Consider the following 16,975-nt stretch of genomic DNA (forward strand, 5'->3'; position numbering starts at 1 on the left):
ATATGGCCTGTGGATCAACTTAAGTATTGACACCTGAAGCATTTTAAATATGTAAGAGAATGATGCCCTCAATACATGAAAGCAACATTGTTTATGTAGATACATGTACTTTATTGAATTGTTTGTATTAAGAGTATGGACCACTGGCAATTATTGTCAACTGAATGGTCGTTGTCATTTCAAGATAATACAAACCAGGGTGAGGTGTAGTAAAAAAAATTCAATAAACCAACATCAATGCTCACATATACCTATTCTTCATACTTTGTTGGGAAAATTTAATACATTGTATGTTAGCATTACTAATATTTTGTAATAAAAAAAACATGGGACTGAAATGTGCAGTTTGCAGTAAGCAAAAAATGACACACACAAATGTGGTATATCTGATTCAAGACACATCCTTCAGAATTGTTTTAATGATGGTTTGTATTTTTTATAACTTCAATTTCGTTTAAAAACATTATTAAGCCATAAGTATTCATTTTTACATCAAAACTTACAGTAAAGCCTCAGGTACACATTTTTGACATGGCTTGCCACTGAACCTCTGGACACTACGCAAACATAATTTCCCTCGTCTTCCGTCTGAGCATTTTCAATAGTCAACACACGACCAAGGTCATTAACTTTAGCTGTGGCAGGGATATTTCCTCCAGTTCTTGACCAAGTGTAAACCCATTTCCTTACATCACTTGCCCTAAATATAAGAGGAAGTATACAATATGAGACAAAATACATTCCTGCATAAATTTGACTGTGTTCCAAAAACAGGGACTGGGAAAGACAAAATAATAAAACTCATCATATTATTGCTAAATACAAAATAAAAAGTCATTCTGCCCACAGAAAAGTTAAACACTGACATGGACTAACAGTTATGACTTAAGGGATGCATAGTACACTAAAGTTATGCAGGAGTAAAAGAACATTTACTTAGATGTTGATTTAGATAGGGCTTGAATTGTGTTATTTCTCAAAATATAAATGCTGAGAAATGTATACATGTAATTTATTGTAGCACATTTGAGAACAACCACTTGACCAAAATGTATGATTAAATAAATTGGCATAAATAGAACATTGATAACCCAACTAAGAGGGATGGCAAAATGTTCAAAATAGATACATTACAGATTTTGGATTTGAAAAATTTAAGTATTTTATAGCACTAAACAACTGTGCAAAGTTTCTAAAACATTCATTGATCCATTCTTAAGCTATTATCTTGAAATTTTTGGGGTACAAAGAGACGGACGGTTACACAACATTTAGGAGGGTATCACATACATATAATACCTCGCAACTGTGTTGATGGGGTTAAAAAACAAAAAGGAAAACATTTTTAAAATCAACCCAAGCTATACTTATACACTCATCATAACTATAAATATTAACTGTCTCATTTCGAATAGAAGCATGTGAAATGATTGAAAATTCAAATCCATGACACTTTGAAGCATTTATATCCGCCATTATTTGTAGTTTGAATTTCATTTATGTTACTTGTTTTGATCACTATTGATACATGCTATGTAGTATCTGCCTCATCCATCGCAAACTCAGTTTCAAGCAGTATAGGTATAAATATAGTAAATATTCATGATATCACAAGGAACGCCCCTTTTGGGGCAGACAATCTGTCATGAATAGAAGGCCAGTGGCCATGGGATTGAATAATATTTTTTCAATTTTATATAATTTGAAAGATATTTCATTTTTGCACTTTGGAATATACCAGTTCTTTATTTTGCTGTTTAAATTTTTTTCACAGCACTTTAAGCAGTGGTGGGGGCTAGGGTCAAAATTTAGCACATTATCACCTTTGTATGTAAACAAGCCATGAAAATTAACAAAAAATGCCGCATAATCCTATGTTCTGGAAGTTGCAAACATTAACTTGTCTTATGAACCTCAAAGAGTGATACATAAAACTGCTTGATTTCTTAAGGTTTATTTGCAAGGGGATTCACTTAAAATATGGCTTTGCATTGGGAGCAATGGGAGTTTTTGTACTGAATTTATTCCTATAATTATGCGCATGCAATATCAGATAAGAGGAAAAATATGGTAAAAAAGTACTTACGACCCATATGCAAAGCATTCTAATCGAACATTAAAGCCTTTGAGAGGACGCTCTGGAGAGACATATATGAAGTCGTCCTGAATCTCAGGTCCCCAGTTGGCCTTTGGTGCTAAAAACAGGTCAAGTATATATATACATCAGAATCAGAATAAATATTAAATTAAATTGTAAATTGTAAAATGAGGCCATTGTTGTATGACAAGAGTGTTTTTTTTAAAAATGAAAGACTTATGTTACAGAGAAATATATTCAGTAAAACCATATTTATTTTCAGTATCCTTAAATTTGGAAAGAAATAATAAACCAGAAAATTCAAGTGCCACCTCAAGCTTTTTTCTCTGGTAACTAGTTCAAATAAGTGTCAACATTACATAACTCAAACTGAAATAACATTAAACAGTGCTGACAAACAGGTTTTTAATAGGTGGCAATTGAATAGTGTAAAAAAAATAAACAGAAACTGGTAAACATATAATTTTTCACAGTTGATAATCAACTGAGACTTTCTCCACATATTTGTCTTTTATAGTCATTATTTTTGTAGCTTTCAAAATTACAAGATCTTTAATGTAGGAATAATTTTACAAAATAATTTTTAATCTATTTTGAAAACAGTGTAAAACAATTAACACCACAATGTTCTATCAATAGGATAATTAATAGGAAAGAGTGAATAACCAAAATATGGTCACAAGTACCAAAGAACGCCTAGATTTAACGAGTGTATTATTTAGTTTATAGATTTCCTCCATAATATGTTGCTATTTTCAACATCAATTTAAAATCTTGTGAACGGCCAGTTGATATTCATGTTGTGACTTTTTGGCGGGAGAAAGTGAGAGAGTAAAATAACTAAATTTATTTCACAGTGTGAAATATTGAAAATTTTTACACTGGAAATATTCAGGAAATCACTGCTATCTATATAATAAATAAGATATGTTCACTTTACTCGTCACTATCTATTACCTGAGTTCTGTATAACCATTCTGATAGGACGACTAGTTCTACTAGGAGCTTGTGATGTACCGAGAGCTGACGTGGTCAGGCTAGTTAATGACACTTGACAGTAATATTCCATGGCATCTCTTGGTGTTACTTCTGAGAAGTACAATCTTCCATTTGCTGATACAAACATGTACTCATTTATATCAGTAATGATCTCCTCAGGAGGATTACCTCTTCTCCACATGTACGTCCCAGCTACAAGAAAGAGAGAATAATTTTATAATCTAAGAACTAACTCTAAAGTCAGAAGTTTTTGTTGGAATAAACTATTTTTTTAAACCAATATGTAACTTTGTTTTTATGATAGCAAGAAAAATCTTCTTTCTACAATAAGTAAAGTAATCCAAAACACAAGTGTTAACGATGCTTTTACTACAAAACCCAATTGCATTTCTCATGATAAGACAGGACAATTATTTCAGAATCACAATATTTTAAAATGCAAAGTCTACTTCACACAGACTTTATCATTAATGGTAGTTAAATGTCCTCTATCCCATAGTCTACTTCACACAGACTTTATCATTAATGGTAGTTAAATGTCCTCTATCCGATAGTCTACTTCACACAGACTTTATCATTAATGGTAGTTAAATGTCCTCTAGCCGATAGTCTACTTCACACAGACTTTATCATTAATGGTAGTTAAATGTCCTCTAGCCGATAGTCTACTTCACACAGACTTTATCATTAATGGTAGTTAAATGTCCTCTATCCCATAGTCTACTTCACACAGACTTTATCATTAATGGTAGTTAAATGTCCTCTAGCCGATAGTCTACTTCACACAGACTTTATCATTAATGGTAGTTAAATGTCCTCTATCCGATAGTCTACTTCACACAGACTTTATCATTAATGGTAGTTAAATGTCCTCTAGCCGATAGTCTACTTCACACAGACTTTATCATTAATGGTAGTTAAATGTCCTCTATCCGATAGTCTACTTCACACAGACTTTATCATTAATGGTAGTTAAATGTCCTCTAGCCGATAGTCTACTTCACACAGACTTTATCATTAATGGTAGTTAAATGTCCTCTATCCGATAGTCTACTTCACACAGACTTTATCATTAATGGTAGTTAAATGTCCTCTAGCCGATAAGTTAAGTATAACATAACTCAATTTTGCACCATGTTTTCAACTATAAACAAAAATTATCAAAGGTGAATATCTCAAATATTTTGTTGAATTGTTAGAATTAAATGAATAAATTTTAAGGATAATTTTAACGATTTCATTCTTTATACTTTATACCTAATGATCATACCTGGGTCTAATTTGATGTTACTACAGTGTATAACAGCACCATCGTATGCTCTGGCATAAACTGGAGCATCCTGAACATTAGAAAACTCTCCCATAGCTGAAATGAACACATCAAAATAATTTGTTTATTATTTCCCTGACTAAGTTGTCATGCCTTTATTAGACAGCTTTGAAAAAAAAGGAATATATTTCCTCCATTTTTACTAATCATTTCCTAAGAAAATCAGATATTGAGATAAAAATATAAATAGTAATGATTTACTATGTATCAACATATCTACAATCAGATTCAAGACAAACAAAGAAGTAAAAATTGACTCAAACTCAAACATACAGGAAGAAAATTGGAATGGTAAAACAGTGTACTTTGAAAGTATTATACATGTTATAGTTCGCGGGGTAGCATTTTTTGTGATTTTCTTGTACTGGGTAAAGCACAAAATTTAGTTCCCAAAGAAAAGGGAATTTCCCATTCCTTTGTATGGTAAATTTGGAAATCCACAAATTCAAGAATCTATGAACTGATAATATTTCCCTAAACCACAAAAATTGGTATCCACCTTTACAAGTACGTCCACAGTATATGTATTTGAATAACAAGGAATTTTTTTTCACATCTGATAAATGCATGTGTGTAAAATGCCTAAAAATCATACAAATCAAACCTACATCCAAATGTTAGCTGCACAGGATTACTGAGAACGATTCCCATCTTATTAGAAACATGACACTGATAGTCAAAAGCATCATAATCTTCGTCAGGATTCTGTATGGTCAGTTTCCCATTTGTCAATGTGTATCTTGAATCAGTATTTTGTGAAACCTGAAAGAAGAATTATCACGGATCTTGTGAACAGAATTTGAAAGATGTTGCAGGTATCAAAACTTAAAAATTACAATGAAATATTTCTTCTCTACAGTGACAAATGCTCCTCCTAACAATGATCTAACTTGGATTGAAAACATAAAATACCACTTAGGGTTATACTGACGCCTATGAGAATTTAAGTCAATCAAACAATGCATCATTAATCTTACCTCTTCATCCAAGTTAAGACCTCTGAACCATTTGTATTTACAAGCTGGGTTACATGTTGCCCTACATTCCAGGACTGCCTTTGGGGTACGAGACACCACAACAACACTGCTAGGTTGCTCTATAAATTTTGGCCCTTTTTCCACATGGGACAAGTTATTGAAAGGTACGCCATATTCTGCAAAGGATATTGAACTTATCTATGATGCAGTTTAAATCAGATCGATCTTATATTTGGCTTTTTACTCAATTCTACTCTCTGATCAGATAACCTTTTAGGGTTCCTTCAAATTTTTAAAACTCTGATTGGCTGATAAAGGGAACACCTGAACAGAAAGTATAAAAGTTTTTTGTTAGGTCTTACAAACAGTAACTTCAGCCAATAAAGGAACAATTAGTTGGTCTAATGTGAATTATTTAAGGTTGGTTAGAATATGGATGTGATTTATGTTGCATCACAAACAGACCCAAAACAATTGAAGACAATTCTTATATTTATATTAAATAAAACAAAAACAAATAAATAACAAGAAATTCTGTCTTATGATATGAAATAAATAATATTAAAGGAGATAACAATTTATACATTGTAATTGTGTAATACTTTATTATTAGGAAAATCTGTAAACTTAAGAGAACCCGGAGCAGTGAGATTACCTCTTAATTAGATTGCCAGAGTGGGTACTTATCTTCCTAATTTAGATACATATATTATGATTGTCAATTTTTATGTCTTAAACCTTCATAAATTCAAAGAGACTTATTCACAGTGAGTTATTTTGACACTTTTTTTCTTGCCCAGGAAAAAGCGAAAACAAGATTGCCACATGTAGCTACATGTCCCCTTGCAAAGGATAGAAATTAAAAGCCCCATAACTCCTGTTGATTAAAATTTATGGGTCTATTCTTCAGAAATTTTTGCATTGAATTGGGTATCTTGTTTTACCTGGTTGACATATATTTGGTTCCCTTTTATCTTATGATATGTGACAAATGTATGGGTGTCAAGAATTTTTTGTCAGTTTACATGATTACATCTTCAATTAGTTTTTATTAGATTATTAATTTTCTATGGAGAAATAAAGCACTGACAGCCTGTGCAATGCTTATCTACTTTTTTAGCTTCAGCAGTGACTGAAGAACATATAATACGACTCCAGCATATAACATGTTCCCTATTGCATTTTATCATCAAATCAAATTAACAAAAATAAAAATCGTTTAACGACAGCATCACTTGTTTGGCATTTGGGGTTTTTATATAAAATAACCAATGCATGAATAAAGTCTTTATTTCTAAAGTCAATTTTTATTTCTAAAGTCAATTTTTATAAGGGATCAGTATGTTGAACATTTTCTGTGAATCATGTTGTTTTCATATAATTCTATTTACAATCTTTTTCATAGGTACACAAAATTGACGAAACAAATTGTTCCCATAGATTCAGGTATTGATTATGACTTCGAACATAAAGTTAGGTGCTGATTGATTTCACACATAGATTTGGGTGTGTAATCCAGGCTTAAGCTCACACAGATATGGGTACTGCTGTCATTTTTAAAAAAATGCACAAATTATACCAGATTAACCCCCATCCCCTGGGAATCTTACAACTATTTACCATATGTTCTTCTATCTACAGACAGTCTGTAGGCTTGTGTCTGAGGGATTTCACATATATATGATAAAGCATCATTCTTTCCAGCAGTGCTCCATCTATATTGGGCTAAAAGAAAACCAAAAAAAATCATATATGTTTAAAAGATCAAATTCTGTGACTTAATGCCTCCTGCTTAATATTTACAAAGAGCTAATTGAGTGAGAAAAAAAAACAATGTTTATAATCTGTATTTTGGTGACAATTTTCAAAATGTCCCTGCTTTAGATTTGGTGAAACTGCATTTGGGAAACCAAACAAGTAGGGAATAAAGTATAACTTGGAAAATTTTGCATGGTTTTTAAATAATTCTGTTATAGGAAACAGTCTAACATGTATATAAGGAATTTAATTCTGTAAGTATCAATAATTGTGCAACTAGTATGCTCCTACAGACTACAAATACCTGAGGATATTTCTCCATTATCTACATAATGTATGATTTTTCAAATAAATCTTACTGAAATTCTCCTGGTATTTCAATTCCTGCCTGAAGGTACTCCAGTCTACATTTTCATTTAATGTTACTATATTCAAATGTGCCATATTTACCCTTTACTCATTTTATTTCTTAAAGGTTTAGCACTCTCACCTTCCAGTTAGTTACAAAGTGAACCATACCAACCTTTATCAAATTTGTAGACTATGATGATTCCAGTTGACTTGTCATTAGTAATCCAGAACTGCTCAGAAGTGGGGATAGGTTGCTCTTCTCCATCCCAATACCACAGCTTCTCATTCAGAATATCTTGTATACCCCGAGTAAACCATAAATTCCTAAAACATATATTAAATGTCCTAATTTCATATTTTGAAGAATAAAACCTGTCTTAAAAAGCCAAATAAAAAATATGTGTGTTTCCAGTCTCCCAACAGACCCAAGTGCCAACAATAAAATTTGGCAAAATGAAAAAAAAAATACAATAAAAACAAACCAACCATAGTTTTGTATTCACTTCCATTGATTTATAAAGCTCAGAGCTATTTCTACCATTACTTGGTTCAGTCATAAGGGAAAAAGGAGGCAAGCTCCGAACAGCGTCTGACAAATGAAATTCACTCCAGCAAGCCCTCTAAAAAAGTCGGGAAAAAGTGAATGATTTTATATGATGTTATGTGATGGTCAAACGATTTTATTAACTCCAGAGAATTTCAAAAAGCCTGTCTGCAGCAGGTAGTAAGAGAGGAAATGAACGTCTGCCACTGCGTTGAGCTTGAAAAGAAGGACGAAGGTTTTGAAACACAGGATTTGAGTTCATAATGAGGTTAAAAGCAGTATAAGTTAATGAAAAATGACTACAACTAATGAAGTGAACTAAAAAAAATTTTAATTTAAAAAAGAAAAAAAATCACTACCTGCCGACCCAATTTCTTCAGATGTTCTTTTTATATATTTACAAAAATCTATGTAGATACATATGTATTTCATGACCTAATCACATAATTTGGGGTGAAAATTAAGGCCATTCTAGTGGCAAGTCTGTTTAAGTACCTTTAATCTACACCCCCACGAGTTCAAATGTACTTACCAGATGGGAAGGTCCAGGTCATCCTGAACAAAGATTATATGCCATAGAAACGTACCTGTAATAGTCATTATCGAGGAGGTGTTTCTCTATGAAATTGTGTTCTGATACACTATCTATACTGATTAGAGATGCAAACATATACTGAAATAAGAGAAAATGTAATCCTGCAAAGTAATTGAAATTATGTCATTGGGCTATAATATATAGATAAGGTAAATGGGCAATGTACATGGAATAAATATATAAGGTAATAAGGCAATGTAATAGAGATCAGGTAATTAGGCAATGTAAAAGAGATTGAGTAATCAAGCAATGTAAAGGAGATCAAGTAATCAGGCAATATAAAAGGGACTGAGTAATTAGGCAATGTAAAAGAGATTGAGTAATCAGGCAATATAATAAGGATTTTCTAGAAACACCTGCAGAGTTGCACATAAAAAGTCAAGAGACTCAAAACCAAAACCATCGAAATAGCAACTTTGGCATTGTACACTTTTAATTCATTCAGTTATGGTTTTTGTAATTAAATAAAAGAAACAAATCTCCTTGCACATCATTTTGATTTGTTATGATTAAGGATAATAAAAGGTGGGTTGACTGGAAAAAGGGACCTCTGGTCACCAAAAACATAAAAGTTGTTTAGGGTCTATGGTAAAAAAGGAAATCTCTTATCTGTTTTCCAAAGAAATGACTGATTGTGAATACTGTGGTTTCACTTAATTTCAAGGGTACAAATGTATCAATTTTCATGGTTTGAAGAAAAAAAGATATTTTGTTGAATACTTGAATTTCGTAGTTTGTCTGCACAAGAAATAAAAAAAAATGATTCGTCTTCATTATGTAACATTTTTATCAAGGCAAAGCTTTTATTGTAAAGATTAAGAAAACAAAAGAATTATTGTAAGTTTCATCAAGTTTTTTAGTGGATATGTGTTTCACAACACCAACAATTAAATTTACAAATGGATGTTACATATATAACAAATCCGCTTGGAAATTTTCAATCTTGTTACCAATAAGTCAAAATTCATTTGATTGGAAAATTCAGGGCCTGGTTGAAGGGAGATGGTAAAACACAGAGTTTACCAAATGCAACTTTTACGATGACTGTTACAGGTAGAAGTATGATAAAACTGGGCAATATTGAATGTAACTCCAATGATACATTTATGGCAGCTGAACTGGAATTACATAGTCAGGTAGCTCCAAGGCTATTAATCTCAAATAAACATTAGATTTGTTGTTTAATTAATTAAGGGGTGACAGAATGCTGACAGCTCAATGTGGCTTTCTTCTCTATAGCATGTGAACAATGTCGAGAACTAACACTGGAAGTCTTTCTGTCTGAGTTGATTATCATCCACAGAGATAAGTGTTCATTGAATTCTTTACTTCATGGTTCCAGTCCACACATGAAAACCACGAAAATAAGTTCCCCAAAAATAAAAATGAAACCACAGTAATACTTTTGTATACAGCATAAAATACATGGAGAATGTATATGTTTCAGAAATTAAAGGAAAAATAACAAAAAATGTAGACTTTCTGGTTTAGAACATTCATATAGAAATTAAAAGACAGCAAATAATGTTTGTAATGGAAAGGTCGATGATGATTCAGTTTCTTGCTCTACCATAGTGCTAACTGCTCAAGCCATTTCAAACTTGATCCTGCAAGCTTAAACATCAAATGTTCTAAATTGAAGTAGTAAAATCACACAACAATATTTTCACATTTGTATATTATATTGAGCTTGGCTGTAAATTATTTATACTTACTGCACACTCTTTCCTGGCTTTTTCGTAAGTAAGTTTAGGTGAATATATAAACTTGTAGCATGTCCTGTCAAATGTCACCCAATCTTGTGGGCAGTCTATAAAAGGAAAAAATACAACAGACTGTAGTTCAATGTTACATGTATATGGGTGATGCATTTATCATGGTTATTTCATTCTGTTGAGAATGAATTATTAATCAATTCAAGAATTGCCTGCTTTGCACTGGTATGACATTTAAACTGGAATCAGAGATTAAAATTTGTAGATGCATGTTCTCATGTTACTCCAATACATTCTGTTATTGATGGTTTATGTGGCAGAGTGAAATTTTGATAGTTTGTTGAGTTTTATATATTCATAACTGTTTTATATCTTTATTAATTATTTAACTGTTTTCTCTAATAAAAATCATTAAAACAATCAATGTTTACTTAGTCTCTGTTTCTAGTATTTTCTATATATCACTATATAAGGATTAGTCTATATCTATAGGTCAGTTTACGGGTCATTGGTTTTGAGCGGGAATATTTCTTTTGTTCTGGACACTCTACTGAAAACTATAGAAGAAGGAAGCCATAATTTATTTTCTTTGAACTTCAACAAAATTTGACTAAATCTAAAGTCTGTGGAAGATTTGATAATGCAATGAAGGTCAGTTTCTTTCCTTACAATAACAATTACCTTAATAGTTATTTTAATCATCTGTTTTGTGGAAATAATATTGTTTATTAATTTACAATATTTGATTGATTGATTGATTGGTGTGTAAAATATGTGTGATCCTGTGAATGAATGCTAAAACCTTCTAAACAGATATAAATAAAATATGAATAACATTCAATTGATAACAGTAATATTGAAATAATAATAATATTATATTTTTGTAAATAAAATAATAAAATGGTTAAAATCCCAACTTGTGTACTTAAACTTATAAGTAAAATTGAGGTGTTACAGATTGACAACAGTATAACTATTTATAAACTTAAAAATACGTAAAAGATAAATTGTTTATTAAATATTCTAAATCAAGGGAAATAACTACATTTTCATATTTTTAGTACATTAGTTATTATTTTAATATTGTTTCTTCAGGTGAAATAAAAAGCTTATGTTATAATTGTACTGTCCCTGGAAAACGAGGCCTCTTGCACCTCATGCGAGGTATGTTTATGTGTATTGTTCACATTTTGTATCAAATGTAATGTCATTGTATTGTCTTTGTATTGTCATTGTATTGTATTGTCGTGTCTAAATAAGCTATATGTCTTGCTTAATTATTTCGACTTATTTTATGTTTCATATTTTTCAAGTAAATCGTACAGCAATTCCACCATTTTGCTGTTATATATATATATATATGAGCAGATTATTATAAGAATGCATTCTCAAAGATGTGCATACTAAAATATAGTATTGATGTGCTTATATTGATCAGAATGCATTCAACTCATTTTGATAACTAGATATAGTAAAGATATAGAGTTTCATAATTTTAGTAGTGAAGATAGGAAATAATATGTCTTTCCTATGCATAATATGTATATAAAGCAATATTAATTATTGTAATTATTATTGTATTATTGTTGTTTCAGGGCCTTTCGCATTTTTAAAACATATCCACATATGATGAAATAAAGAACCCTGACACTCAGATTACTTGTTTATTTTATTGGGAATGTTGGACCAATTTTACACTTACAATGATACTAATTAAATTATACATATAATCTTACTATAAACTACATCCTGTGATAATACTGCTGTCACCAATATTGACAATAAACTGTATTGTAACATCATAACCTGCAGAATAAAATAATTCACTGATAAATGACATTGACAAAATGAAATGGTCTTTGATTTGTAACAGATTCAGTTGCACATATCTACATGTAAATTGCATTTGATCTGATAAAAACTTGAAGAGATCACATGGGAAAATTTGTTGCCATATACATGTATGGTCCATTTACTTCATAAGACACCAAGTAATAACCATTTGAACATGCTGAATGGAGTCTGGACCCTGTGAATGACAATGGAATAACAGCTCATGATTACATTTTTGTACAAATAAGAATGTTCCCTCAAACAATGTAAATGTATATAACATGGAATAATACAATTCTGTGATGACTTAAAATATGCCGGTCTGAAACATGTGCCAGAACATTTTTTCTCGATGTGCAAACTGTTTAAAATAGTCTTTCAAGTTAGTTAAATGTGTATTTTGTATTAATTTTGAATGAATTTGAATCGTTATTTGTTACATCAGTCACATTTGTTACAGTTAAATTATATTTGTATCATTTTGTATATATTTGTATAAAAAGACTTCCTAACATTAAGTCTAAATTATGTGCGTAAATAAACTGTTTCCCTCATGATTGTGTGTGCTATTGACTCAAACCGTACGTGTGGACGATTAGCCACTACCTTTATTTTTGTGTTTCTTGAGTACATGGTATATAGGAGCAACTCTTTCGCTGTACCTGTGCATAATGATATTTCGGAGCCAGCTGCGGTCCGCCGTGTGGTGTGAGGGTTTCCTCATGGTTCATTGAAGACCAACGGGTGGCCTTGGGCTGAGAATTTCATCCCGGTTTAGTTGTCTCTTTGACGTATTCAACATATTTATTCTCGTTATATTAAAAAGCATAGATCATGCAAAAATTCTAGGTTTCATATTTTTTTTAAATTTACAGAATTGAAATAAACAATGCCATCAAAAACCAAAAACAAATACAGTTGCAAGATGTACAATATATTAATATTCATAATTGTTCTAACACATTTACCGTAAATGGTCATAACACAAATAGTAGAAACAAAGTATGTAATTTCATGTATACTCTGGCGAGGATTCAATGAGTCGTATATGAAAGTACTGTAATGCAATTTATATGTGGTTGGGCAGGCATTCTTTATGCATGTAGCTTGTTTGGATAATTTTACGTAACTGTACTCTATGTCCACCCGGGTGACCCATTGAGCCAAACCTGTTGTTTACGGAAATGAAATCAGCGAATCTCACCTGTGGCTGTGCACACCTATGGGATTATTTACATATATTGTCTAAATATTAGGTGTATATAAGTAGAAATGATCGTGTTGAACAAACTTATGGCGCTTTCTGCAGATATTAACATTCACATCTTTGTCATTTCCTCGAAAATTTGATATTTGTAAAGTGACACACTGTTCTGCCTGGGGGTTTAAATTACAAAGTCTCTTAAACGTTTAGGACAATGTATAATCATATTGAAACGCGTTACTTCAGTGTCAACGGGATGCTTAAAGGGGAAATAAGAACTTTGAAATTAATGCGGGAAATAGCTGAACTAGAGGCCCCTGGCGAATTTTCTTTCTGTCCCGCTCATTACTCTCCATCAGAGAATGAACCGACTGTTTGGCATATAAAAATGACTTGATAAGAATAACATTTATATGTGTCACTTAATTAATCACATTAAGGATCGGAGTGTATGTCAATGTGACAGAGTCACTCATCGCTTTTTGAAACAAAAAATCAAGGGTATTTTTTATGGAAGACTAATAATTATAAATCCCGTATGAATCCTAGGAAAGAACATTATTGTGTCTATATTTTCCCTGCCCAGTCTTTATCCTGGAATATATCCTTTTATTTCTACTCGAATCTTGGTTCTTTGCGAATTGATAAAAACTAAACTAAACTTTGAAAGCTAACTTTTTGAAAGGCACTATATGAATATTTTTGAATAAAAGTTTGTTTGAACTGAAATATTTTAACCACCAAAAATTCAAATAACGAGTGACATTGAAGAAAATCTTACTTTTTTTCAGTTTGGTTGTTATGTCATATTTTAACAGCATAAGCCAGTTAGATACTCACGATTGTTTGAACCGCGCAAATATATTTGTACTATGTTAAATACATAGAAAAGGCAATCGTATCCCATATGAAAATTTGACATTCTAAACTTTCAAAGGCATGTTCAAGTTATGTCCTTACTTAACTTCAAAACATGCAGAGCATTGAACCGAGCAAATTTGTTGAATATATCTAAATGCACATTTTTTAGTGTCCTTACACTAAAGGCGAGCATTTTTCTTCACACTGAGGTAAGTTTTAGATGGTTATGGGTAACTATGATAGTGAAACTTTTCATTTCTTTTTAATTTGATAGGCTCATTTGAATAAACTATGTATACCTACCTGTATAGAGAATTACATCAACGTACATGGTAATCTTAGGCTGGCATAATGTGTTTTTATCACAACCGCTGTGAAAGCACCTCGATCCGTTTTTAAGTTGTTTGTTAGTTTACACTTGTTGTTGTTGCACAGTTTTGGGGTCTTTTTCTTTTTTGGTTAAATTCTAAATTTGTCACTGTCGTCATCGAAATGTCCAAATATTTGTCATTGTTGAGAAGGTAAATGATTAATTTTGATAGAAATGCTGCACATGTCGTTTTCTCTTTTGGAAACCTACATGAAAAAAGTTTCCCGGTATTAATTTAAGAGTAAACTTCAGCAAACTACCCAAATCCCTGAGATTATTCAGACGTCAAAAAAAAAATAAAATAAAATAAAATAAATAAAAAAATGTTAAGTAGAATCACAACTGATGTCTTTGGTATTCTTTGTTTACTTGTGGCTATTAAAAAAAAACGAAACGATTAATCTGTTCTAATAATTACTGAATTTTCAAAATGTCTATGATTTTATATCGTTCGTTTAAAATTTTCTACACCCTTACAGAAAATTAAATATATTACTGCTACCCTATTTCCAGTGGCAATCAAAATATGTCGACCCCATTATCCTTGTGTCCCATCCCTTTTTCATTTCATCATCATTTCTTGTTCATTTTATCATCAATTTCATGTTCATCGTCTGAATATAGCTGAAATATTGCTGCTCGGACGTTAAACCCCAACAAACAAACAAACAAACAAAGCTACCCTATAATATGAAAAATATACATTTTTGACTCTTGTTTGCATTTTGTTAGGAAGTCACGAAACGGGAGGTAAACTTATAGACAGCAGCATGAACCCGTCTAGTGATAGAACCAAAACTATTTCCATGACGACTAACGTTATACTGGTAACCTCTATATCTGATGACGATATAAGCAATGACGGGACCAGTTTACCTTTGAAACCACAGAAGCCGCTGACATCTGTAAGCAGAATGACATATTGATCTTTTTTAAAACTTAGATAACTGTTAAAAATGAGCACCATACACCCCAATTAAATGTTTGATTTACATGGCAGTGCCTAAAACAAATTTGAAATAACATATAAAACTAAACAACATCATGTTTCTAACTATATGATAGATATTCAATCAATTTTCAGCTTTTCCCAGTCTATGATTGGATAGAAATGTAAACACTTCGTGGCATTGTCATGTTATATGTTTTGAATTATATTTTAAGATGTGGTCACCGAATACCATCTTACGTAACCACTGGTGGCTGATTGCTTTTATTTGGTGACCACCCTGCCCAGGATGTGATTAAAAAAAAGGAATGATTTGGATTGAAACAAGAATGCCTTCAACAAAATGCTAATTGAGGTTTTAGCAAATATTTATAATGTATTATTTTGTATTAAGATAATTTATTATATATATTTATATCTAGTAACCTTGTACAAATCAGGGTTACTTGTAACCAGATTTCTGGGTTACATTGTAAATGAAACATTTGTTTTAATAGAAAAATCATTGTACAAGGACGCAAGTAACTTCTCGGGAAGCAATAATGGCCAACCATCGAACAAAGCACGAATTTCTTTCGAAAAAAACGAATGTATTATTTTGCGTTACATTCATGTTTTTTTCACTTTACATGCATGCGGAAACGAACAATCCCTAAAACATCCAACGGAGATAATCTTTCTTTTCTATGGTTGATCGTATTTATTTCTAATGTTTCAACTGACATGTCGCAAAAGATAAACGATATCCCGAGGAGTTTAGCATAAATGCTGAACTTTATCAGGTATAGGATTTTTTTTCTCAACTTTTTAAAGGTTTTTAAACATTTTCTGCTTATGAATTCTTAATGAAGGTGTAAACCACTGTTTACTGATAAGTCTACGTTTGTAACAGTAAAACTGAGTTTTAAGACACTTATTAATTTCTTTGGACCGTTTATAAATTACACATTCAAGAACCCGTTATCAAATGATAGCGTGACACATTGTAGGTAAGCTAACTATGACACAAAAGGAATGATATCAATAATAACATTTGGTTTGAAATTTAAAAAATAATTTTGAACAATAAGATTGTGATTAAAAAAAATTACACTATTTTTTTTACCCGTCAGAACAATAAATAAATAAATAAATAAATAAAAATAATTAAAAGTGTGTTAATTAAATATTTTAGTCATAATGTCACTTTCAAATCGTTGAAATGTCAATAAAAGGTGCTAAATATTGACGTTCTAACGTATATTATCGGCCGCCATGTGCTTAGAATGTAGTTTTTGTATGATAAGTGATAAACATTTATGACAAAATTTTGATATAGGGTAACTTTGCATTTTTGAATTTGGCGAAGAGGTTTTTTAGTCAGCGAGGCGCTCGTCTTAGAAAAAAAAACG

General features: G+C 31.4%; 1 protein-coding gene across 1 annotated transcript in view; it reads right to left on the bottom strand.

Moving 5' to 3' along the window:
- The window catches only part of LOC148611798 (contactin-like), a 32,248-nt gene extending 18,649 nt beyond the window's left edge, over nucleotides 1-13,599 (bottom strand). The window contains exons 1-12 of the mRNA XM_088592691.1: nucleotides 13,405-13,599; nucleotides 12,104-12,173; nucleotides 10,368-10,462; nucleotides 8,645-8,730; nucleotides 7,686-7,837; nucleotides 7,025-7,129; nucleotides 5,405-5,580; nucleotides 5,036-5,189; nucleotides 4,368-4,463; nucleotides 3,056-3,289; nucleotides 2,087-2,195; nucleotides 504-700 (exon numbers count right to left, since the gene is read on the bottom strand). Of these exons, the coding sequence (XP_088448817.1) occupies nucleotides 504-700; nucleotides 2,087-2,195; nucleotides 3,056-3,289; nucleotides 4,368-4,463; nucleotides 5,036-5,189; nucleotides 5,405-5,580; nucleotides 7,025-7,129; nucleotides 7,686-7,837; nucleotides 8,645-8,730; nucleotides 10,368-10,462; nucleotides 12,104-12,170 (1,471 nt within the window). The 5' untranslated portion in view covers nucleotides 12,171-12,173; nucleotides 13,405-13,599. The remainder of the gene's footprint in view (nucleotides 1-503; nucleotides 701-2,086; nucleotides 2,196-3,055; nucleotides 3,290-4,367; nucleotides 4,464-5,035; nucleotides 5,190-5,404; nucleotides 5,581-7,024; nucleotides 7,130-7,685; nucleotides 7,838-8,644; nucleotides 8,731-10,367; nucleotides 10,463-12,103; nucleotides 12,174-13,404) is intronic.
- Between the last annotated feature and the right edge of the window lie 3,376 nt (nucleotides 13,600-16,975).

The sequence above is a fragment of the Perna viridis genome, chromosome 7, assembly GCF_037379345.1.
Source record: "Perna viridis isolate PV_CMFRI_1.1 ecotype Kerala chromosome 7, ASM3737934v1, whole genome shotgun sequence".
NCBI classification, from domain to species: Eukaryota; Metazoa; Mollusca; class Bivalvia; order Mytilida; family Mytilidae; genus Perna; species Perna viridis.